Source organism: Rhipicephalus microplus, unplaced genomic scaffold (genome assembly GCF_043290135.1).
Source record: "Rhipicephalus microplus isolate Deutch F79 unplaced genomic scaffold, USDA_Rmic scaffold_45, whole genome shotgun sequence".
Lineage (NCBI taxonomy): Eukaryota > Metazoa > Arthropoda > Arachnida > Ixodida > Ixodidae > Rhipicephalus > Rhipicephalus microplus.
The window spans coordinates 2,639,637-2,666,039 of NW_027464618.1; the positions used below are offsets into that span (position 1 = coordinate 2,639,637).

The following is a 26,403-nucleotide window of genomic DNA, read 5'->3' on the forward strand; positions in this document are numbered from 1 at the left end:
GCACATGCTGTGGGGAAGATAAGGAAACGACGGAGTTTCATACAATAATTGTGTAAAATTCTGTGTGACGGAACATTCACGCTGTGTCTGATAAATGCTTGCGATATGTGTTTAGTTAACAAATACATGATAACTGAGTCGTTTAACACTTGTTCAGTAATACTGTTCTAAGTTTAATGCATTGTACAATTATGTGTCCGTCTGACTGAATGTAGAAATATAGGTGTGTGGGAAGCATCCATCCATGCACATCGTAATGCACATGCATCCCAGCTCATAGAGTTATTATACGGAGTCTATATATTAACTCTATGTCCCAGCTGGCACAGACTCAGCTGGAAACTTTTTGTGGAAACCAGGTGGAAACATGAAAATTCTATCAACTCTGCGTCGCTATCGTGGTCGCTATCCATGTATGGATATGCCATGCAGTGGACATGGTGGACAGACAGCGAAGCGAGCGCATGACGCGCATTTGAACCGCTCTAACATGTCAGACACAACATGCAACTTTCAGACACAACGTCCAGTTGTGTCTGAAAGTTGGACAGGATGCCGCGTACCTGTAGCGTACCGGGATGTGGATTGGTTCAAGATGGAAGTGACGCACAATTGTCGGTGTTTTGCCTGCCTAGAGACAGAAAACGGCGGGAAGAGTGGAAGCACGCCTTACTGCGAGCTGGTGTAGCATTTAATTCCCGTCTGCACGTGTGCGAAAATCACTTCGATGAGAGAGACATCGTTCGCGCGGCCAGTGGCTCGGAGTTGTTGTCGTAACGCCATGTTTCGAGACTTTTACCGCACGCTGTGCCAAAGATTTTCAACAGCCTCCCTGCGTCTTGTGCTCACCCGCCTACACAGCGCACGTATTCCAAGCAATGCCAGAAACCGCCACCTGTGCTGGAGACCGTCAGGGCCGCACCGACAGTGTGCCTGAGCACCTCTGACGCAGCTACTACGGAGAATTGCGGCACCGATATGACCAAAAGTATAGAGGTGGCATGCCAGGTGGAAAGATCAACATGCAGCTCCTCGCAGACCCAAGGTGTAGACGTGGCATGTCAAACAGACGGACCACCATGTAGCTCTTCGCAGCTTAAAAAATCAAAAGAACACGACGGTTACTTGGAACGGAGACATCAACAGTACTAATAGAAGCTTGCTAGGCCGATGGTGCAAAAGGAAGGCTAAAAAAAACTGTACAAGCCGCCAAGTACGTGCTGCAGTCGAAGCTTTAAACAGATGAGCAGCTAGCTCGACCTTTTATTTTACGATATGTGATACGTCCTTTTCTCAGTCACGCAACGATATTAACGATATAAAATTGACTATTGACAGGTACAAGAAGTGGGCTCATGACTGTATGCAGCTCAAGATAAAATCGACATTAGTGTACATACACATTCTTTCATGAAAATGGGCTCCTTTTTTTTTTCTCACATCTCTGAATGTTATGCAAGAACCTAAGAGCGGAGTTTGGATTTCATAAAAATTTGTTTCTTGTACTAAAGGAAAAGCTTCAAAGGCTCTGAAAGAGAATGTCAAGTTTAAGAATGTTCCTGGCAATACGCTGGGGCCTAAATTATTTGGCGTTTGTCGTTACTCCAGATGGCGGTGGCTTTCCAACTCACCCTATCATTGGTGTGTTCCCGACAGGCGTCCCAAGAGTCCATGATTATTATTAGCAAACGCCCAAACCTGTTGGCTTCGGCAACCGTTTGAGCGACGGTGACCTCATGGGCATTTGACAGAGCGTAATTCTTCAGTGATAGCCGACCATACTTAATTGAGCGCCAATCATTGTCACTGTAGTACTTTTGTGATGTAGCAGCGTCAACATAGATTGTTTTCTTTTTTCTGCTAGGTCTTCGTTATAGTCTCCGATGCATGGCTCTGCGCGTCTGCCCTGGTAATTGGCAGGGTGCATGCATGGAAATGGGAGCAACCTTGAATGTAGATCTGATCTCATATGCAATCTTGGTAGCCTGATTTCGAAAGGAGGGCTTGTCCTTTTGTGGTGGTTTGTAGTCTTGTGTTCTGGGAGGCAAGCTACGCCTTCTTGTGTTCATCGTAAATACTGTTGTTCCAAGGTCTACTACTATTTTTGTAGTTGCCGTACGGGTTGGCATGCTTAAAGGGACACTAAAGGTAACTATGAAGTCGACGTTGATTGTTGAAATAGCGGTCCAGAAACCTCGTAGTGTTACTTTTGTGCCAAGGAAGGGTCTATTTTGAAATAAAATCTCGTTTTAGTGGTCCGCATCGGGTTAGTGCACTTCAAGTTACCCGCCTCGAGAAGCGTACCGACCCGACCGACACACGTCACTGTTGCCGTACACAACGTTGCTCGGCTAAACTGCGCTAGTAGCAGCAGATCAAAAGCGGCGGGAGCCACAGCAGCAACAACGACCATTGATAAATTTCCTGCCATTGGCTTCAATTACAGTGTACTAGACTATTCTAGTACACTGTAGCTTCAATATTGCAGACACTTTTTGGTTCAATTGCACCCCGCTAGATGGCCCTACCTGTCCAGTGTAACTACGCAAAAATTGATTTTTTGAACCACTCACGCCATTCCCCATAGTAACGCCCGGCGATTCTTTTTTTCTATGAATCAAGCAGAAACAACGAAGCAGCATTTTATTGTGTCTCTTAATGCACAGAAGGTTCTTTATTTAGTGCAGCTAGATTGATTACTAGTGATTAAGTGTAGGCGATCCATCTGATGTCATCGGGATAGTTTTGTGAAAATACTACTGTGGCGCATGTGTTCTTGTGTATTTACCTTGATTTATCGGATTGTCGTCTTAGGTGTTGTCATACATTGAGCTTTTACTCTGACGTAAATTGTTATTTGACTTTAGTGTCCCTTTAAGAATTGGCGCCCTTCTTCGGGAGACCGATCTCAAGGATACTCTAACCGAGATAGATCAGTGGCCGGGAGCATAGAGGCGGTGACTTGCAATTGTGGGGACATTCTGGAGCATTCTCGAGAAGCAAGAAGCCCCACAAGAAACTATAGACAGGGAGCAGTCGGTATCCAGGCGGCAGCTGCAAGCAAGTTCATACCCATGGTTACACATTTACCACAATCACCTAACACAATACAGAGACATGTCCTTGGTGTGAGAAGAAACCCACAGTTTGCCGCACAGCATGGGGATGTCAGAATATAATGGCAGTACTCGTTGTATCCAACACCATGCTGAAACAGTGGAAAGTGGACAACCAGATATGGCTGGCCGAACGCACCAGACAACCAGAAATGACCGCGGAAGTTCTGGACTGAGGACTCTTCCCCAGACCAGAAGCTCTGCGGAAAAACTCCAGAACCCGATGAAGTTTATTGTTTCTCTCTCTCTTTTGAGTTTAACAAGCATGAGCTTCCTAGCAGTAGATATTTAAGATGTTGAGTGTCTGGGATTTCAAAAGACTTCATGAAGTAGATTTTCTTCTCTTTAAGGTGTATTCATGTTCAACAAAGTTAGTGCGGGGAAGAATGTTCATTTACGAAAAAGTTGCATGGTCCTTCTGGGTAAAGTTGATTTTTGGGAACACACCAGGGAATCCGATCATGTAAAGGATGGCAATCACGTTTTGACGTTTTTGTTGTGCTACAGTTGGTCTCGGACGCCGAAATTGCTTGCTTGACCCTTGCAACGTCACCAGGCGGTCCGTGTCTATGACATCGTCAGAGCGGTCGGTCACAGACTGCAGAGACATTCTGGGCTTCTAACGCTGCCCCGGGTACAATTTTTGCATAACTGCTGTTGGAATGCATTTTCAACTTTACAACTTTGAGGCTGTTACAGTAGATGCCGTCATTTGTGACAATTCTGCATCTAATAGGTCTGCTTTGAGCTTGCCATGATATGTAACTATTTTGCTGCATTATGTCAGTGATATCATGTTATTTATATTAGTATATAACAATATTTTTTTCCAAGTTAACAGGGAGATCGCTGCATTACAGACCTTTTTTTTTTAACACCAATATAAACCTGTGAGAACGATTTATTTTGCAATTGATCCTTTACATATACGCTCAAGCCTCATCATAAGAAATACTTTAAGTACAAAAATTTCTTACAAGCGATTATTTGTAACACTATCTATGGCCAAGTTATTGGTCACTTACTTTGTTATAACCGATATTTCATTATATCCAAACTTGTTATATTGAGGTTTGAATTTATTTAAGTGCATACTCAACAGTCTGCTAAAGGCTGGAAAGCTTTAATGAAGCATTGCCATTCTGTTATACCTATGACGTTGTGCTTATAAAAAAGAATTGCCCCCTCCGAAAGCTGCCAGCACCTCAGGTGCTTTCGCACTGCCTCTGAAATCGGGTTCCTAGGTATTGCAAGCTTTCTGCACGTCACCTGTTGTTGCACTGCCTCTGAAATCGGGCCAACGATCACTGAGGCAATGCAAAACTGCAATATCATGCGATACCCTCAATGTGTGACATAATTGTGACATCACAAATTATGCTGACCTGTGATGTGAAGCGTCATATGGTGACGTTAACACGAGATTTCTTGCATCACGTGTTGACGCTGCTGGCACGGGACGCCGACGGTCATTTTCGCGTTTCTTGGGATGCATGTGGTCTTAGATAGCCGTGCATGCGGGGCTGCTTTTGATTGAAAATTAGTGACTAGCGCTGCATATAAGATACTTTAGTTTGATTGTAAAGTAAGGGTGCGTGCTCATTTGAGTATTCAGGTCCAGTCGACACTTTCTGCGACGTCATAGACATGGACCTCCTGGTGACGTTGCAAGGGTCAAGCAAGCGTTTTCGGCGTCAGAGAACATTTGCGGGGTGCGCACGCTACCCCGACTGGCACTCGGCGAGGACCATTGTTCGTCATCTCTCTTGCTCAGTTGTTAGCCGTTTTCAAGCTGGTTTTGGCTGCTTATGCTATGATGCTTTTCTTTTTTTTTTCTGAGGAGGGCACGCTTGAAACACCTACTTTGGTTTATTCTTCACCACCCACTATTTGAAAACAGCGCATTCAGCATCGCCTAGGCTTGAGTGCACTTAGTCTCAGGCATAGAATTTAGGCGGGCATTTCGAACCGTCGCAAAAATGTTCTGAATAAATGATGCTAGCATTAATTATAGAATGTGCTAGAGCATCTACGATTCAATTTCAGCTCTTCCAGACATAAAGCTACAAATGACTCAAAAAGTCGCAAACAAAACTTTGCCTTTAAGGGATCCTTTAATTGTAAAACAATAAAGGTTTGAGCTAATTACCGAGCACAGTAAGGAACGACTGGGAAACTATAGGTTGCATGAGCAACTGAACTTTAATTTAAGCGCGTAGTTTCATCATTAGGCTTCCCTCTCGCAGCTGGGCTAGAGATAGTGCAGACGACAAAGTCAAAGGGGTTTACCTCAGCTTTAAGGAGTTGAAAGCAAGGTACTCTCAAACCTCATTATAGCAAAGTTGCATCTTACACAAAAATAAGTTCGTTATACCTGAAAATTTGTTATAAAGGCATATTCTCCACACTATGTATATTGCAAGACTGTTTTGCATCTACTTCGTTATAACCGACATTTCGTTATATCCGGTTTCGTTATATCGCGGTTTGAGTGCAGTATGTTAACACACACCCTAAGCTTTACTTGTCCCTATTTTCCCTACAAAGAAAGTGCTCCTGATTTTTTTTATTTGAAACATCATCATGCACTATGGAGGGCAGTGTGTCAAGGGTGGCACATCTTGACATGCCGGCGCATGCTGTCCATCCTGGTGAACCTCTTGGTGCACAGGCCACACGTGAAGGGCCGCTCACCACTGTGGCAACGCATGTGAACCCTTAGGTGGTCCTTGCGAATAAAAGTCATTGAACACTGCTCACAGCGAAAGGGTCGCTCTCCCGTGTGTGTGCGTTCATGTCGGACCAGGTCAGATTCGATATTGAATCCCAGTGGACAGTACGTGCACTGATACGGACGCATCGAAGAGTTGGCTGCAGCTCTGCAGTGGCTCCCACTGGCCGCTGACTGAAAAGTGGACAAAAGTCATAACATAACAGTCATCTTGCAGCATGAAAATAAGTGGATAGACTAATTTTCATCTCCATGCAAAAGTACTTAATTTTCAAACGCATATCAAATGAATGCATTTGACATTTCTTTTTCCTTATCGTAATTCCACTGAACCTGCATAGCTGCCCCTAAAGACAGTCGAGCCCGCTTATAACGAACCTGAGCGTGACGCGGCATCCGTTCGCTGTATCCCGAAGTTTGTAGTAAATGAAACACAGCTTTTAAAAAAGTTGCGAGTGAAAACACAAACTTTTTTGCCCAAAAAGTCCGTGATGCATGTGTTTCGAAGAGCAGAAGCGATAAGAGCGGTCGCTAGTTTATTTCAAACAACAGCGTGCTTATTTGCCGAGGCCCGAGGCATAAGCTGCATGAGGGACTGGCTTCAAAGTTTCGTCGTTCTCGCAACTCGATTTTTCCAAATCGCTCTTGCCACGTACTTCGTTCACAATGCCCTAATCTGTGCACGGTTCCGTGGTGTCGGCATCATCATCGGCTGTAATGAAACTATCGCAACAGATGTTTCACCTGCTCTCCCATGTTGGAGTCGACGGCGTGCTGCCACAAATCGCCGCCGAAGTGATCCTGTTCGGAAGCTTCAGGTTTAGACTGAAGCTTCCGAAGACGGAAGCTTCAGGCTTCAGGCTCAACGAAACGACGACACAGAGACAAGAAGGACACGAAAAACAAGAGTGCTATAAGACACGAGGCGTGTCCTTCTTGTCTCTGTGTCGTCGTTTTGTTCTTGCGCTATAACTATCGTCATGCCATACCAACTAGCCCAAGCTGCCACACTTCAGGCTCAGCATTGGGCTCGACGTCGACGAAGTCGCCCTCGCAAAAACAGTTTCACGCGCATGTAACCGAATACCGGGACGCCCGAAGCGTCAAGTTGGCTGCCAGGTGGTCGAGAGCTATGAGCAAGCGCTCCGCAACGCGGCATTTAACGCGTGGATTACGCTCAAGCCAAGCGGTCAAACTTTCTACATTTTGTTGAACAGCGGGAAAAAGCGTGCAAGTCCTCCCGTCTGCTCTCCTGATCACACACGCACACCAAGAGTGAGCAAGACATGCACACGCGACACACATGCCAGAACGTGCGGAACAGCTCTGGGCCCGTTTCTAGTCAGAAAACGAAACGAACTCAAGCCAGCGTGGCTGGCGTCGCGGAGCGGTGGAGAGGGGCGAAGGGGTTGTGATCAACAAAGGGTCACGGAAGGAGGGTCGGCGTTTAACAATAAGAATGTATGGGCACCTCGCCGATGCCTGATCGGTGGTCGAAAGTGGTTTCCTGGGAAGTCGGCTGAGCGCTGACCCCGTTCGTTGCAACCGATCAGTGGCGCTCGGAGATGTTCGTTGTAAGTACGATTTTGTGCCATTTAACCAATGCATATATTCACGGTCATGCGGATATTGTTCGTTTTAAGTGGGGCTGTTATATGTGGGCTCAACTTATTATTATCAAAGCAAAGGATGCTTATGGAAGTCATCTTGTGCACTATCGCAACAAGTGTGTATGCGGTCCTGTATTCAACAAAATAACAAAAGGTACCATGGCACTACTTTACACAGGCCAGATCACTGGCGTATATATGAACAATTCACTTAAATACAAACTCAAAAGGACATAAGAACTGGCTTGTCTTGTCAGAAATACCCCCACAAAAACACTGTTGATCTTTGAACTCGAAATAAAATTGGTATAACTCATATCCTCACAATAGTATTTGATTGTTCATTGACATATGATGTCTTTCACAATGTCTATCTGTGTTTGGCAGCTGAAACAGCATTTGATGTCAATGCGTGTTGACGCCTGGTGGCACATTTCTATCCCAATAACTAACACCCACAATTTACCCTTTGTGGTAGCTGTAGCAGTTGATGTACACCAGAACCCAGCATATGGTGAATTTTGCACAAGGATGGCATCAACATGAATATGATGAAAGAACATTTGATAGGCACCCTTTCAAAACATTGTCATTTGATGAGATCAACAGAAAGGTGTGCGCTCCCCAGTAAGAGAATAACCTACACCAGTGGTTCTTAGCCATGGATGTGTCGGGGACCCCTTGCAGTAGAGGGGAGGGAGGGGGGTACGTAGGTAAATTAACACTACTGGAACGTGAAACAGGAGCCTTTTATTGCTACCAAAAACATCAAATAAATGTGCCACATCATTTAATTTTGGACAGTTCATCAATACGTATCACAGTCACACCTAAAGAAATATGCGGTTGAGGGTTTCACGGATCATAGAAATGGCTTCGAGGACCCCCATTTGAGAACCACTGACCTACATTACTGCCCGTACATAGAACACAGCGCTGCAAGAGCGCGAGAGGTGCAGTTCCCAGATTGAGCCGCGAATGCCCGAAGGTGTACTGCTTCTTGATGGCACGATTCTCTCCATACCGAAGCACTCATTTGCGCACTGCCCTTGCGTGGCGCAACCAAAGCAGTGGGCAGTGAAAAAACGTTGCTGGTGCTTCCAAGCTGCATTATTTTGGCAACAAGACATGACACGCTGACATGGTGTGAAGGCAGAGCCTGTAAATGCGTTGCAACTGTATAGAATCACTGCATCGCTGCACTTAAACCACTGAAGTGCTCCCGACAGAAAGTGCTTTTTAGAATGCTTCCAGATAGCGACGCCAACCAAAAGCACTGAGACTAGGAGAAAGTGTGAGAGATGAAACGCATGCTTGTGAGGCAACATGCATGTGCGCCGGCAGCACAGTTGGCAAAGTGCCTGGCACTTGTTACAGACAGAGTGAGAGGTTTGACTCCAATGTCATCTGCATCAATGGAGGCTTTTTGTTTACTTTTCATTGTCACATGATTGTGAGCATTTTACCAACATTATTACCATATGAAAATATATGAATTGTTTGCATGCCCCAGCATAAAACGCTTCCATTCTAAACAACAAAAGCAACAAAAGGAAGAACTGAAAATAGAACAAGTGAGTCAAAAGATCTGATGTGGAAAGTGGGAATCAAGTTTCTTAGCAATGAGAAGGTAGTCACAGGATGAGCATCGATTTCACTCTACACAACAGAAAAAAGTGACTTTCTCGTCTCAGTTTCCAATTAGCAATGGCTCTTTAGTGGAGTTGCTCAAGCTGGTGTGACATCATAACTTAAAACATTTCATCTGCGATGTGAGGAAGATTGAAATAGAGCAATATTGACATCAAAGCTCTAAGAAGGGCATCCTAGTCTCACATGTGACGTCGTTGCCTGTCATCAGAACAGTGAATAGCTGCCTATTACCATTCCAAAAATAATGGATGCTTAGTGTTGACAGTCACTACAGATGTATGTCCCAGCTGCAAGGCAGTTAGTATAGAGCAGATTTTTTTTACACTGAGAATTAAAAACTAAGCAAATTACATTGTTCAGTACATCCGAGCATTCGTTCTAATAAGAGTGCATTGTACATAATTTGAAAAGCATGTAGACAATCTTGGCCGGTCTATCAGCTGGGCAGGGTGTTGCCACAGGGCCCCGGTACCATCATCATACAATTTTTCATGCAGTTAAAGAACTTCTCGAGAGCTAATCAGAAGTTAGAGCAAAATAAGAAACCTTTGAAATTCAAGCATTTTAAAACAGATAACACTGCTAACCTTCTCAAAAATAAAGCATACAGCGAGTATGCCAGTAATTCTTAAGTATGTTTTTTAAGGGACTTCTTAACAAGGTTCTGTGTGTGGCTTTTATAAAGGTGCGGTCACTGCACGAGCATGTACAGTCAACATCTTATCTTCAATGGGCTTCGAATCTACCATATCTTCACAATGAGAACCTTCAAAATACTCTATTAGATGCGAAGCAGGTTATGGCTGTGCTTGATCTGGTGTGCGGCGTGACCACCCTTACTACGCATGTGTCAACTCTCCCCTCCCACTCCTCGTGCTTGTGCGAGGCACGAGGGGAGAGCTAAGCGGGCCTTTTTTTCCCGCGAGCGTGAGGAGGTGGCAGAGCGCTGCCTCCGCTTTGTTTCTCCTCTCCCCTTGATCTCTCTGCTGCAGCTGTGCATTCGTATATAATGCTGTGTGCACTTGCTCCATTGCACTCTCCTAACAGTGCTGCATGCTCACTTTGTGGCACTCACACGGTAATACACACAAATGGGATGGGGGGGGGGGGGGGGATAACATAAGTGGTGTACACAACATATACACAACTCCACACACAAATGATACATTCACGGAAACATACACATCGAAACACACACATCGAAACACAAGTGAACACTAGCGCTGCTTCATATCCCCACATGATTCCCTTCAGTGGAAGGTCGTGTAACTGTTTTCTTATATGCACATGGGACCTTGTCAAACTGGCTGCTATGATTATCGTTTGCTACCTCCTTTAATGGCGAAAGGCACGGTTGTGCTGAGCTGTGACAGGTGTTGCATAAGTAGTTGAGGGAGAAGAGTCTTATTATAGCAACAAGTCCCACTGCTGTAATGATTCATGCTTAAGCACTCGGAAGTGACGCTCACCTCTTCCTGCATAGGAGAGTGCAAACGTGCAGCCCAAGCCCCATCGGTCTGTTCATCGCCGTCCACACTGCGCCAGAGATTGGCAGCTGGCAGGGTATTCGAAGATTGCGATGAATCCGGGTCTGTAGAAAGATAAAGCACGTTGACCTGCTGTTACTATATGCGGTGCACATTGTTACAGGGCGTCTTGAGAGGAATGTTGCACTAAATGAGTACTAACACAATTTTGAGCTATTTTGAAAAGGATATTTCGCATTTCATTGGCATCAACAAAGTTTCGCATCTAGTTTTCGCATTGCTTGTGAAGCTTGCTTTATAGGGGGGGGGCACCAATTATTTGTTGGGGGGTAGTCATTGTGGTGAAACATGACTCTCTAATGGAAGACCCTGTGGGCACCTGTGCAGACAGATGACACAAAGGAATCATACTCTGCAAAATGCTCTAATATGTCACACAGAAATAGGGAGCTTTACAAGAATTACTTTTCAAAAAACCTTGCATCAGATTTTTATTAAAAGATGCACGCTCAACAAACCTTATGCAAACACTTCAGATACACTAATCATCTATCTTAATGATGTCCTTTACTTCAAGATTGTTTGCACCTAACAAACACAACTGGTACAAATTATGTAGAATAATTAGGCTTTGCAAATACCATATCCAAGTTGTGTTCATTGATGTGCCTTCATTTGAGAAGTAAATCTTGGGAGCTTTGCACAGCAACACAGAGATGCGTTTCTGAGAATCAGTGTAGTGGGAGACACTAGATTAGTTTTGATTTTAGCATTCTCCAGCATTTAGCATTCTCCTTAGCTGAAGCACATAATCACCTCTGCATTTTCCTCCTTTGATGAAAGTTCATCAGCATCTGCCACGATAAACTGTTAGCTATTTTTCCAACACCATAAGCACTCTTCATTTCTGTTTATATAAACAGGCTTGCAGATTTCATTCGTAGCGATTCCTGCACTGTATTGACAACACACAAATGAGCGAGACTAAACAAAATTTTTTGCATTCTTGTGACTCTGATGTTAGGCACATGCGCTGTACTCTGAAAAATAAAGAAAATACATGCATTAGACATCACAATTATACATTATAATTTTACATTTCTTTCAAGCATCATACAACTCCCACGACCAAATCATCTGAAATAGTCTTGTAGTTAAACATTAAAATGTCAAAAAAACAGGCAATATTCTTTTTTTCACAGTGCATTACTTGTGTAACATTACTGATACAATTTTCAAGACCTCTAAATATGCCACAACAAAATAATTTAAATCTGGTTTAGCAACCTTGTAAGAGTACTTTCAAAGCAACCTATGTTAAAATTGAGATGTTAATCATGCTATAATGCTGATGAAAAAAGACGTTTGCAAAGATACCCCACAAGCAATAACACATATTGACGCAACCAGACAAACTGGGGGTCGGTGAAGTTCGTTCCAAACTCCTCATGGCTTACATACACAACCACCACTTATGAAAACGAGACAGATAAAAGTGTAACACCGCTAGACAGCCGTTTGCGTCAACACTAGTCAGTTCCCCTAGTGACTATAAACATAATCCAGGAGGCACTTCTCGAGATGGGATTATTGATAAAGACTTATCTTAAACATCTGAAGCGCAAAAAAGGTAACAACGGACAAAGAGAACAACGAGAACTTATCAGTTCTTTCTATTTGTGCATGGATAAGCTACATAGTAGAGTTGTATGTAACGATGACTCACAACAAGATCAAAATTTGGAACACAAGTGATACAGTGCGTGAAACCAAGACATTCAGCAGAGTTTCGTACGTTACATGTCGATAAATAGAGCAAAACGAACTCGTCACGCAGCCGTTTTCTTTCTGCATCTGTTTAATATACTGTGGAATTAAAGCACTGCTAAGTAGTTTCTTAAACACAATTGCGAAACATGGCAGCAGAACTTTAAACCAAAGGGCTGAATAAAATAGCACTAAAGAGTGATGAGTAGGAGCTGTTGCTTCCTATTCTTTCTTTAATAAAAATTATTTAATTATCATGCTTACGTGTGTTCCTTTATCATCCAATAAGGTGCTGCGCCACAACATTTACTGAAACATTATTGTATGTAAGGGTGTCTTAGAGGGTTAGTTGGTACACAATACTGTGAGGAAACAGAGCGAAAATGAGATGAAGGCGTAGAAACAAGCTGACGCACTCTGTGCAAGTTCATTGAAACAGAAAATATGATAAGAATAAGAATAATAACCAAACAGAAACTGTCACATGGTCACAAAGATGAAATTGCAACGGACGTCTGCCCTGCCTCAAAATGGCATGCTTAATATGAAACAAACACTATCACTTTTTCAAAAACTGCTATAGAGGGGTCGCGGGTGCATGTGTTCTCTTTTTCATCTCAATCGCTTTATAGATTCCACGCTGTGCTCTGCTCTTTAATCACTGGGATCCTCTCTTAATATTGAAATCGGATCGAAGGCAATATCTTTGAAGCACTCGAGATAAGAAAAAGAAAACACGTCCACCAGTCAGCCCTTAATCGCTCATTTTGAGAAGGAGTTGGGCAGACATTTGTTGCACACATTATCATCACTGTGACTGTATCAGAGTTTATTAGGAATGGGTGAATAGTGATTTGTTCGATTAACTTTAAATCAAAAAGTTAGTTCAAATAATATATGTTACATAATATTAGAAAAAATGAGCATTTTTGTTATGACCCAACTATAGATTGTACAATAACTTCAAGAATTGGAACTAGACATGAGTGAATGTCACTTTCTGGCGAAATTTTTAGCACCGATTTTTTGTTGCAATAAACTTGCACATACAAGTTGTTTGTCTGTTTGACTTTGTCCCATTTTTTGCACTGTTTGCTCACAGTATTGTGTGCAAGTTGTCGAATCAAGTAGGAAATGCATTATAGTGTTGCCTGTATAGATAGCTTATATTACTTTTGTATAGATATAAAAAAAGACAGATGCACGCTGTAAGTGACGCATCATCACAAAAAGCATTCCAATGTTAATGAAAAAAAAAAAAAAACGACATAGCTCAGATTTCATGAAGACACACTGAGATAGCATAATTACCTATGCTATAAAATCTTGTCTTGCACTTAGGTCAGACAATCTAAACCAAAAAAATTTTTTTTAAATGCTTGTAGATGAGCCAGTGTCCCCTATCCAACTATCCCTGCCCACTGATGCTGCCATATTCAAGCAAGATCATCTTGACAATGCATGCACAGCACAAAAGTGCTCAGTCACATTATACTTTTTTTTTTTGCCTGCAAATGCCCTTACAACTGCTTAGCTGTAAGCAGCATTGTAGGGTGAAATGCTGATGAATTATGTGCAGCATTAAATCAATATTTTATCTTGCATTAAAACCAAATTTTATCTATCCTTCCATCCCTGCTATGTTGGAATATGGGATGCAACGCTTTACTGCATCAGATACATCGACAGACATGGGCAGGAAGGGCTGCCCCTCGTGATCCTCTAAGAGTCTGACTTGACTGTTTAAAGTCAAGCCAAGTCTTACTTGACTGTTTAATGCACAAGGCTTTGACCATGCAAATTTATAACGATTCCAAAAACTGTTTACTTTTTTTCCTTTAAGTTCCCCTTAAGGACACTAAGGAGCAACATGATTTTTCTCGTATTAGTCAAGTACCAATTCCCAATCCCGAAAACACCACTTTTGTCACAACATGAGACTTGGTTCGTGAGAAAACATGCAAAAATAAAGTGCGGGTGGAGACACCCCCCTTGAGATTCCCGCACCAAACACAGTGACGTCATAAATTTTGAAGGTGTATACCAGGTTCTACGTAGGTTCTAATCGATAAAAATGAAGTACATTGTCATATGTGGATGCCATAGCCCTTGCATACGAAGTTTGAGGAAGTTTCATACAGTGAATGTCACGAAAATATGAAAAATACACTGTGAAAATTTTTTACGTCATACATGTAGATTTTGCATGAAATTTAGAAATGAAACTTTAACCTTAATTTCCCCCGCTGATAATAAACTTATGACAGTGAAACATATGGCTTAGGGTACTCAGAGTGCAGCTTGTATATCTAAACCAAGTCATTGTTTCTCTTTAACATTCATTTAAATTCCAGAAAGCCGGAGACCAAAAACTGGCAGTTGTCAGTATCACGTGATCACTTTTTATTTTTGCGTTGCTTGCGGAGCCTACTTTATTCGGGGCCGTTCAACAACTAGGGGCGGGGGGTCACTGTGGTGGAACATGATTCCCCCCTAATGAAGGACCCTGTGTGCGCCTGCGTTGACAGATGACACAATGAAGAATCCATATTCTGCTAAATGGACTAATATGCCAAATGGACTAATAATGTATGAAGAGCTGTATAAGAATAATGTTTCTCAAGAAGCCTAGTACCTAGATTTTCATTAAAAGTTGTATGTTCAACACACTATATGCAAACACAATAGGTGCACCAATAATCTGTCTCAACAACTTCCTCCACCTCGATATTGTTTGCACATATTAGACAAAAATTGGTGGAAATTATGTAGACTCCTTTGGCTTTGTATATAACACACCACGTCCAAGCTGTATTCACATGATGTACTTTCATTTGAGAATTAAGGCTTGAGAGTTTTGTGCCGGAACGTCGTAATGCGATTCTGAGGCACACTGCAGTGGATTCTGTAAAAAGATTTTTCGTCCCAGAACAATAATCGCCATCTGGCTTATTTGCACTACTTTTCTTGAAAATGCGGCGCAGGCCACTTTCCTGTCAAGAATGCGACGCCACGCTGATATGTCGTTCTTGCCCTAAATGTACCAGGCATGTGGCAGTAATGCAAAGAAACAGATGCAAGATTGATGTTGATTATTGTTGTGGGACAAAACAACGCCCTGTTCACTCGATCTTTTCTTACAGTGCAGGGGACACCAGATTAGTTTTGGCCCCTTGATGTTATTTAGCATTTACCAAAGTTGAAGCACATAGTCGCCTCTGCATTTTCCCCCTGTTTAAAGCATCTGCCACGATAAACTATTTGCTATTTCCCAAACACGATAAGCACTCTTAATTTCTGTTTATATAAAAAAGCTTGCAGATTCTAATCATGGCAATTTCAGCACTGTATTGACAAAACACAAGTGAGCGACCCTAAAGAAAATGTCTTGCATTCTTACGACACTTCTGTAACTTGCATGCGCCAAACTCTGAAAAATAAAGAAAATACATACACAAGGCATTGCAACCCTACATGATAATTTCAAATTCTCTTTGCACGTCATACAACTCTAACAGTCATATTTTCTGAATTTCTTTTGTAATTAAATGTTTCAGGTGACATTCTTTCTTTCACTACATGTTACTCTACTCATGCAATGTTCAAGGCCTCTGAATATGCACTTTCTAAAGCAAAATAAATTACAGATGGCAGGGGTGGATCTAGCCACTCATTTTAGGGGGGGGGGGGGGGGCGGTCACCTAAAGTAACACCAGAGAGGGGCGCGTGGTCATGACTTTTTTTTTTTACAAGCACAAAAACCTTATGGCGTAAATACTGTTAGTGTGTGATCACAGTGGTTTCACTAATTTGTCCTAATTGGCGATAGGAGGTCGACTACGAGCATTGAATTGAGTGGGAGGGGCGTTGACAGATTTGGGTGGAGGGTGATCACCCCTACCGCCCCACGCCCCTCTGGATCCACCAATGACAAATGATTTAGCCATTTTGAAAGACTAGTTGGAAAGCGACCTCCGTTAAAATTAAGATTTATTTATGCTATAACGGAGATTATCAGAAAAGTTTGCAAAGGTAACCTTGAACCACAAATGTGATAACACAAATTGAGGCGTCCAGACAAAGTGGCGGTCAGTTAACTTCGTTCCCAACTCGTCATAGTTTACATACAGGATCATCACTAATGAAAATGGGAAAATAAAAGGGTGGCATTGCTAATCAGTCGTTTGCGTCAACACTAGTCAGATCCCATAGTGACGAGACAGGTAACCTAGGTGGCACGGCCTCGTGGTGGGATTATTAATGAAGAAAATCACTTATCTATTCCCCTACCTGTGTGCAGATAATCTACATAGCACAGTTGTACGTAACGATGACTGACAAGAAGATATAAATTAGGAGCACGGGTGACACAGTTCACGACACCAAGACATTCAACCGCGTTTCGTAGGTTTCGAGTCCATAAATACCGCAAAATGGACTTGTAACATTACGCATACTTAAATGAAACTCCAAAAACTGAACTTATAAAGACAACAATCTATAAAAAAACTGGGCAAGGCGAAAAAGTCACAGCATTTGATATTCCGAGCGCTCAACAGCTGAGCACAAACGTCACATCGTTTTTTTCTTTCGGCGTAGTGGCGATACTGTGGGCACAATAGACGCGTTGACGCTGACATCGCCGAATAAAACACCGGAACAGACGCGACACATTCGGGGGGAAAAGAAGGACGTTTCTCGTAAAGAAACAAACCACACAGGTCACACGGCGACCAAAATAAACTGCATGAACGCCGCCATTTCTTTTGCGCGTGATGCCAAGCGCGATGCGTTATACTAGGTTGGAGTGAGGCATTACTTTTGGCGAAGAAGCTTCGCACTTGCCTTTTATGCCTCACACATGCCTCACTTTAGAAAAGTCTTACGCATCGCTTTTAGCATCACGCGTCAAGATGGCAGCGCCCACGCTGTTGGTTTCGTGCGTCGTTTTATCCGTGTGCTGTGGTAGCTTACGAACGTCGTTTTCCTTTCAGTGAGTGTGTCGCATCTCCACTGTTTAATGACAGAGCCAGCGCGTCAGTTGCGCCCGTGAATCTGCTACACCAGTGAAAAAAACTCCGCGCGTTCGAAGAGATCCCTGTGCTTTCGTGTCCTTCTTGTCTCTGTGTCGTCGTTTTGTTCTCGCGCTATAACTATCGTCAGCTGTGACGCCACACCAAATGTTGCGATCCTCTCGCCTTGGCCCAGTTTGCGTTCGTCGCCAACATGCCGTCTTTATTTCTTACATGAATATTTCTGTGGCTGTTCGACGTTTACACAACGTCACCAGTCCGATTTGCAGTGTTTGTCGGCAAGCGAATGATATCAAAGAAAACGCAGTGCAGATTGACTTCGGTTTCGTGAACTGTGTCAGCAGTTGTTCCTTATTTCGATCTTGTTGGGAGAAGTGAGGAACTCTTCTCTGTTTCGGCAGATTAGTCGCACACTGGCTGCTGGGATGGATAGGCGGTATCATTCATTAATAATCCCACCTTGGAGCCCTTCTTCCGAAATCTCATTATTACGGATACCGACTGGCAATGAACGTAAACGATGGTTTTGCGAGGCTATTCATACCAGCATCAACCGTTTCATGCTTTAGTATCGAATGCCATTTGCACGGTGCCACACGGACAAGTCAACTGGCCTTCGCCTTAATGCCATTTCTATAATAATGCCAATAATAATAGTTGGGGTTTAACGTCCCGAAACCACCATATGATTATGTGAGACCCCGTAGTGGGGTGCTCCGGAAATTTCAAACACGTGGGACTCTTTAATGTGCACCTAAATCTAAGCACATTGGCCTCAAGCATTTTCGCCGCCATTGAAAATGCGGCCGCCGCAGCCGGGATTCGATCCCGCGACGTGCGGGTCAGCAGCCGAGTGCCTTGGCCACTAGACCACCGCGGCGGTTTTAATGCTATTTCTCACCCAAAGTCTTCGCAAGAACCAAGTCGTCTGAAAAACATGTACTCCCGACAGCAAAACTTGCTCACTGCAGTACACTTAAAATATTCGAAATGGCATTTATGTCAAAAATATTTTTACGTGACATTTAACTAGTGGCATGTTAACAGATCACTTCAGAACTGCAACGACCTCGACATGACCGGTGAACTGCGGGATTCTTGGCTTTGGATTCAAGTAGCAATGACAGAAGTTGCTGTAATCAGTTGCAGGGCTGCAAAAAACAACAGAACCTAGTGTCCTTTTTTTTTTTTTGCATTTCACTGACCATAAACGCAAGTTTTATCATTGCCCTCAAACAGCTCAATTCAAAAGTCACTGTTATCAACATCAAACAGCTGGCATTCAGGGACTTATTGCTTTAACTATTGAATGTTATTTATCGTGCCTGTGTGGCAGTGGTATTATACTTTCAGTTGTTGCATTGTCATAAGTGGGGATCGTGCATGTGAGTAGCTGTTAGTGAAATTAATTGCATTATTACATTTTGTGACATCTGTGGTTAAACATTGCCCTTAAGTATGTCTCTAATGATCATTTTCAAAGCGCCAAGAACTTTTCATTGCAGAGTCTTATTTGTTTATAATCTCCCACTTCAGTTGGGGTTATCTTGCAGAAGTAAGGTCCAGCAAAAACAACTTCTGATTTAATAAATTGCACTGATATTTAATTACAAGAGAACATGGCCGTCCCTCAACCTCATCGCATGCTCGTTGAAGTTGTAGAATATGTTCAGATATGATGGAATTGTAATGTGTGCGTGTGAAATCCCTAATGCTTGTACTTTCTTTGTTTTTCAGAATGTGGTGAATGTCACTTGCTGCACCTTTGAGAAAAAACAACACTGCATGGTCACAAACAGAACTGCAAGTTTGTTTTTGTCAAGAAAAAAAGAAGACTTCTAAGAATTGTGAAAAAAACAGCTAATAGTTTGTGAAGGCAGATGCTGATGCTTTGGCATCTGCTCAACAAGACTGCCCAAATTTAACTTTTTCAATATAAAAAGTTCGTTTAAAGATTCTAAGAACTTTGGAAGAATAAAAAACAAAAAGAAGTCTAATTCCAAAGCTGTCATGGCTTTTCCAACTGAAGCCCCAAAACCTGATTCTCAAATACGATACAGCTACATGAGATGAGCACAGCTTAAAAACGGGGCTTAGAGAGCTAAGCCAGAGTGTATGTACTACATCATTTGTACCGATTGTATTTTTTAAGTGCAAGCAATCTGAACGTAGAAGTTTTTCAAGCAGGTGATTGGTGCAACTGAGATGCTTGCATATAATGTGCTGAGAGTGCAACTTTTAATGCGAAATTTTTCCATAGTGGGTTTTGAAAGACCTTGTTCATATACCTTGTGCCACATTAGTTTACCCTGCAGTGTATTAATTATGTTTTCTGTTAGTGTACTTGCTGATTTAAAGTGAATGCATATCATGTTTCAATATACAGATGGAAAAATATCTAAAGTTCTTTGTTATATGAGAGGGTATATTCATGTAACACTGTACATGGTTCAGAAGCATTTGGCCCTTGTAGTCTACTTACTTCTTAGTATTTATAGGGCCGGAAGCCTCTAGTGATGTATTTAAAACAACCCCTTCTTGGTTTCAGCAACATGACACTCACAGGATCATTACCATTCAAAAGTATTGAACCTTAGGTCAGCAGAAGCGCACTTATTAGGAGGTACAAAACTCGGATGCTCTTCAGTGAAATATTTTCGGTTGTGCGCACTCTTGTACCAACGCTCTTGCCATCGCCGGAAAACACCTGTGAAATGTATGCTTAGGAATGATGCTCAGTTGGGCCATCCCATTTCCCATAATGTCTTCTGTCGGCTTCAATCAGGTTCTTTTAGTAGCACTTTCAGCTTGGGGAACATATTGTCACGTGCGTCCCGCGAAAAAGACGAAGGCGACAGCGCATACGTGCATCTGCACGCTTTTATGCAGAACGCAACGAGAAAGACGGAGAACTCTCTCTCGTGCGCGGTTAATAAAAAGACCGAGCCGCTGCTGTTTTCTCAGCGTCTTCAAGTACGGCCTCTGTCTTGACGTCGCGACAATATGAAAGCTACTCGGAGCTATGTGGGAGGAAGCCTGATATATCAGAGGAATGTTTTATAGATTGAGTTGCTTCTGCTCTGTTAGTTAACAGTTGTACAAGTTATACAGACTCTTTCCTCGAATCAAAATACCCACTCAAATTTGAGTGTACTTATTTAATGCTTTCCGCTGTTTCATTCATGAGTTCTCAGGCTGTATTGCGACAGTTCTCTGTGAACAGAGACCACCTTTTCTCACTTACACTCTCGTTTTGGCCTATTGAGGGCCTGCCTGAGTGTAGCTTGCTGTTCACTATGCATAACATAACCTAATGACAAAGATAAACAAGTTCTTTATCAGACAGAGCAGTTAGCACAATGCCCATGTGCTATCGCTTATCTTCGTAGTGCAAAAAAGAGATCACTCGGATTGAAGCTGCCAGTTTGACCATACAGATGCAGCATCAGTTTTGATCTGTCTGCTAGAAGACTTTTATATTGCATTCCTACCATCTCTGTCGTCTTCCTACTTCTCATTTGCCTTGCACAATGTATTGATTTCACATAGTTTTGTTCTCTTTACACAAACAAGGCCATGGTGCTTATGCTGAATTGTTTTTTTTTCTACACACAAAAGTGCGCAACGCGATTTTAGATGGTCAAATAGTGTGCTTGAATTTTTCAAATTCTGAGAAGCACCGTATAGTGATTAAAGAGGGCTCACATTTGTCCTCAAGCGTAGAGGCCCTGCACTGCTTTTTACATAGACGGCCTAATTTCTGTCCTTGAACTCGAAGCTAAATTTGGTGGCATTCTATGCCATCTCATCAGGTCTTTATAAAAATGTGAACTGTTGTCACTTCCTTTCAATAATTGTCTGTTACGTCGTCTCTGTTACCTCTTCTCTGCTTTGCATGATGCACGCGTCTTTTACTGATTTTTTTTTTTTTAGGAACGACACCATAACTTGTTGACACTCAAGAGTAACTGCCGTAACCTGTCTTACACTTAGTTTAGTAACTCTCATGTAGTTTTACTTCGATAAAACTTTTATCGAGGTCGGTTAAGCCTATGACTAGGGAATACAAGTTATCATTACAGGGCAGTATATATTTATATTATAAGGCACAGAAAGCAGGACACCAGCACTCACCCTGTTTCTTGTTACTTCATAAAATTCATTGTTCTTTGTTGCGTTGTTCTGTATATTCTAATGATGCCTCACTCCACCAGTTGGTTGTACTGCTGTGACGTGGTTTCTCATACAAACATTTACATGCAATGGCAAGCCAGTCCTAAATTTTAGCTACTTTTAATTACCTGCTTCATTTATTCAGAGGAAAATGTTAATTGCCCACAAAGAAAGTGATAGCCTAGGTGTATTGTAATTGCATTGTGTACTCTGCCACAGCAAAATAAACTCATAAGTTTTCTAGTAATCTTTCATGTCTTGGTTGCTTTTGCTTATAGAGAATTCTGATGGCACGCTAGTTATACTCTTTTAGCTTTTCCCAAAACTTTGAAGTTATATTTCACGAAATGTTAATTAAAGCATATCAGAGTACAAGCCTATTGTGCTTCAGTGCAACCAAAGAAACTTAAATAGTTTATGCATCTAACTGCACGACATCATTTTAGATATGCATGCCGCGTAGTTGAACAATGTTCACTGTTGCCATGTCCAATAGGGTGGACGTGGGGTGCTCTTGTGGGCCTAGTTTATCTGCTCTCTCAATGAATACATTTGTGAACATTGAGTGTACAGGTTAACACCAGAGGTGGTTTGCATGAAAAGATATGAAAGTTTTGGTGCTCATGTCTTATTTCTTTCATTTTTGTGCCCGCTTGGGCTTATAAGATGTCTTGTGTTAATTAAAATGTACCTTTCCAGTGAGTCTCAACTCCTGTCTGCCAGTAAAGTTTAATACAGCTTTCGTTTAGAGTCTCCATTACTGCATGCACCATGGGTAGTAGAAGCCAGTCAACATGCCTTACGTTTCTGCAGACTCGGATGCAACGCAGTCTTCAGATGCCTTGCTGCCAGCCAATCCCTGGCACTCACTGGACTTTGATGGCATGAGTGATGGGGTGGCCGCTGCACGTGCACCCACTTCTCAGAGGAAAGAACAAAAAGTGAGCATCAGTTTCCAGTGCCCGTGCATGGAATTTTAGCAGCAGTAGAAGTAGTAGTCCTTTGATGCCATCGCACCACACACCCATGGGTATTCGCGTGCAACCAGGTAGTTTTAAAAGGTATATCTTAAATGTTAATGTGGATTTTTTAAAGAATGAAAGAAGTAATTATGAAATCAAATTGAAAATATCAAAGATGCAGTAATAAACAAGAGCACATATAAATGTTGAGGCAGAAATATAAATTGATTTTATGATTTAAATTTCTGATCCTTTGAAGGGACACTTACAGGAAGATTAAGTTGGTTTAGATTGACAAACTGCACTTTGAGAACTCCAATGCTATATGTTTTACTATCATAACTTCATTGTTAGTAGAGAAAATCAAGGTTGAAGTTTCATGCCAAAATGCACATGAGATGGAAAACTTCAAAATGTATTTTCAGAATTTTTGTGGCATTGGCTTGATAAAATTTCCTCAAACATAGTATGCCAACCCTAAGGCACCCATAGATTACAATGTACTTCATTTTCATCAATTGGAAGCAACGTAGGACTCTGTAGATGCCTTCGAAATTTCTCACATCACAGTGTTTGGTGTGACAATCTCAAGGTGGCATTGCCACCTGCATTTTCTTTTCGCGCATTTTCTCACTTTCTAAGCGTCTTGTCACGGCAAGGGTGGTGTTCTTGTGGTTGTGAAATGGTACTTTAATAATACGCGAAAAATTTTTTGCTCTTTAGTGTCTCTTTAATGTCCTTTTAAAAAACTCCTGCAGGGCATCAGAAAGCTTCACTTTACCATGGCCAAGGAACAAAATCCCAAAAGAAAGTATTTTTAGTATTGCAACAGTGCGAAACTCTTCATCATAGCAACACTTTTCATTCTCAGCTTGCGCAACATATATGGCAGCTCAGCTTAGCCATATCTCTAGCCATAAAAGGAGGTAGCAAGTATTAAACGAAAAGAACCTGTTCGATTTGAAGATTCTGAAGTCCCAAATGTGTAAAAAAGCAAAGGGTAGAAGATGTTTATATCATCAGTGGTACTACAAATGCCGAGGCATTTCAATAAAAATTCATGTTTAGTGTGATAACTCAAGCATATTTCTGCAAATAAAGGTCGCCTGTGAAGAAACGAAATATTGAATTCAAGTTAAGATAGGTGCATTGAGCAAGATGTTTATCATATAATGGGATTTTTCTAATGTGGAGGAAATCGCTGACAGTTTGGTTCAGTACTGTGTTTTATTTACATAAGAGCTACAAGTAAAATGAACATTATAACTCATTGTCACACTAAAAAAAGAATTGTATTGGTATCTTTTTTGGTGTTCGCTCGTTGACAATGTTGGTTTTTCACTCACAAACAATGAATTGACACCAGAATATTCAAAAAATGATCTTGTTAACATAATCGCAGTAATATTGAAAGTAATATAAATTACCAGTAATACTTGCTTCTGTGATTGTTAATTGATGTGAAATGGTACATATTAGTGCAAACAAAGGTTTGAGAAAGACTCAAGACTAAGTTTTCGCAAGAATTCATCCTGTGAACGCCTATATATATGGAGTTCACACTTATGTAAAGCACTTGTTCTTTCTGTGTGGCCTTTCTTTTTCCTGTCTTTTCTAGTCCCCAGTGCTTTGTAATGAATTGCCATCTGGGTCTAAGTTGGCCCTTTTGAACTGTTTTCATTATTGATTCCTACCCATGGCATTACATTCACTCTTATGCCTTAGTATCCTAGCAGACTGCAGCTAACCTCGGCCTCCACTTTGCAGCCTGTAGTTACTAGGAGCCACCGCAGTGCAGTACCCGGCCTTTCGGTGCGTCCCTTTCGGTGCCAGTACTGTCCGGTGGGCTTTGCTAGCGAGTTTGACCTGGGGAGACATGAACGCACACACACAGGAGAGCGGCCCTTTTTCTGCACGCACTGCTCCGCGTCCTTTTCTCGCAAGGACCACCTGGTAGTTCACCTGCGTCGTCATACTGGTGAGCGCCCCTTCAGGTGTGGCCGCTGCACTAAGGCTTTCGTCAGAACGGACCACTTGCGGCAACACGTCCGGAGGCATCACCCTTGATGCACTCTGTTCATCCACACACACCAAGGTGTTTAAAGCACAATGACCTGCTCAGTGATTATGAGAACGATGCTGAAACTTGCACCAGGTGTTGTTATGTGCGATGTGCCCACTGTGATGCAATGCAGGTGTTTGACTTACCAGGTACCCTAAGTATTGGACGTCACTCGACGTCTACTACACAGTGTCAATTGTACCAGTGGCGGTTGTGTGTGCAGTGACTAAGCAACATTTTATTGGCCCGTGTTTCAATTATGAAATCAAATACTGTTCCTTGCTTTTCAGTTTCAACAAATGAATCCTATGGAAATCCACCTGTTTTGAAATAGCAAGGATACCGATAACGAGTGGGAAAACCCTTTTTACTATTCAGCTGACAAAAAGCTGCAGAGAAAACTTCGGTCATTTGATGGATATGGTGTATTACACAGCATTCTCATTTGTCACACAAGGTCGAAGCAAATGTGCGTGGTGGTTTTGTGATTATGGTGCTTGGCCGCTGACCTCAAAGTCATGAGACCCAATCTTGGCCAAAATGTCCACTTTTTTATAGAGACAATATGCTAGAGGCCAGTGTGATTACATGAAGGTGCACAATAATGAAACCCAATTGATCAAAATTTCTCAGTCGTCCGCTACGGCATCTTTTATAATCATGGTTTCAAGACGCACAGCCATGACAACTATTATTAAGAAGCAAAAGTTTGTGCATCTCACATAAACATAGCTTAATAATGCATTGCTTTGGCTGATATGACGCTGTTATGCCATTAAAATGGGGACAAGCTCATGACCTGCTGATCAGCTGTTTGTTGAGGTAATAGTCCAGAGTATGCCGGTAATCTGTAACTGCTCAGTTAATGGCCACTGTGACGTATTCCTTCGGAGGCTGCATCTGCAGTGCTTGTTAACGTAATTGGATTACTGCAAATTCAAATGTCTTTCATGTAATGCAAGGCAACCTCAACCTTGCAATGTAGCTTGCCACATACACTGGCACTGTATTTCACAGTAAATCACACCAGTGTCAGTGGCACGGTGTGGTTTCAGTGTTAGTTGATATGACTGGAACTGTACATATGTAACATCAGAACAAAATATTTTATATACCTACAGAGTGTTCAGTTATGCCTTAGTGCACATTAATAAAGGTATGTGGATTTTAAATGTTCCCTGGCCTATTGTTCTATTAGACAGCTCACGCATTGTGGGACAGCCAGATTAGTCCAGTATTCGTGCCCGACAAGTGAATAAATTATGAAAAAATTGGCAGATCATCAATGATATGCAAAGGACGAATGAGGCAGGTAGATATGTCACTTTAAAATCACCACAACGTTACGAGGTGGAGGTAAATTATGCCGTACACGACTTCCGTGTCAAGATTATCATGTTTGAATATGTTGTATACCTTCGTCATCCATTCATGTCACGTGAAGCTAAAATTAGTATATGTGGAGCTAGCGAAACTGTACCGAGCACGCTATGATTGTGTTATGTTGCCATGATCTTACATGACATGTGTGTCATGATTATCATGTTTCCACCAGTCAAATACCTTTGTCATCCATTGACGTCACGTAATACCAAATTTGGCATATGTGTAGCTAGCGAAACGGCCACGAGCGCATCATCAGTATGGCATGTAGTCAGGATGTTACATGACAAGTATGTCATGATTATTATGTTTGGAGGTGTCATTTACCTATGTTGTCCGTTCACGTAGCATAATACCAAATTTGGTATAAGTGAAGCTAGCGAAATGGCCGGTAGCTCGTCATGAGCGTGGCATGTAGTCATGTTG

The 26,403-nt window shown here is 42.1% G+C and overlaps 2 protein-coding genes and 1 long non-coding RNA gene across 3 annotated transcripts in view; 2 read left to right on the forward strand and 1 right to left on the reverse strand.

Moving 5' to 3' along the window:
* The window catches only part of LOC119164718 (uncharacterized), a 67,082-nt gene extending 49,963 nt beyond the window's left edge, over positions 1-17,119 (reverse strand). The window contains exons 1-3 of the mRNA XM_075884732.1: positions 13,676-17,119; positions 10,580-11,637; positions 5,725-6,021 (exon numbers count right to left, since the gene is read on the reverse strand). Of these exons, the coding sequence (XP_075740847.1) occupies positions 5,725-6,021; positions 10,580-10,591 (309 nt within the window). The 5' untranslated portion in view covers positions 10,592-11,637; positions 13,676-17,119. The remainder of the gene's footprint in view (positions 1-5,724; positions 6,022-10,579; positions 11,638-13,675) is intronic.
* LOC142787112 (uncharacterized) overlaps positions 1-25,766 on the forward strand; it is a 134,031-nt gene extending 108,265 nt beyond the window's left edge. The window contains exons 2-3 of the mRNA XM_075884717.1: positions 22,384-22,511; positions 24,300-25,766. Of these exons, the coding sequence (XP_075740832.1) occupies positions 22,384-22,511; positions 24,300-24,599 (428 nt within the window). The 3' untranslated portion in view covers positions 24,600-25,766. The remainder of the gene's footprint in view (positions 1-22,383; positions 22,512-24,299) is intronic.
* LOC119163176 (uncharacterized) lies at positions 17,247-20,288 on the forward strand. The gene is made up of 2 exons (XR_005108668.2): positions 17,247-17,357; positions 19,135-20,288. It is a non-coding gene; the product is annotated as an uncharacterized LOC119163176 (long non-coding RNA).
* Positions 25,767-26,403: the final 637 nt, after the last annotated feature.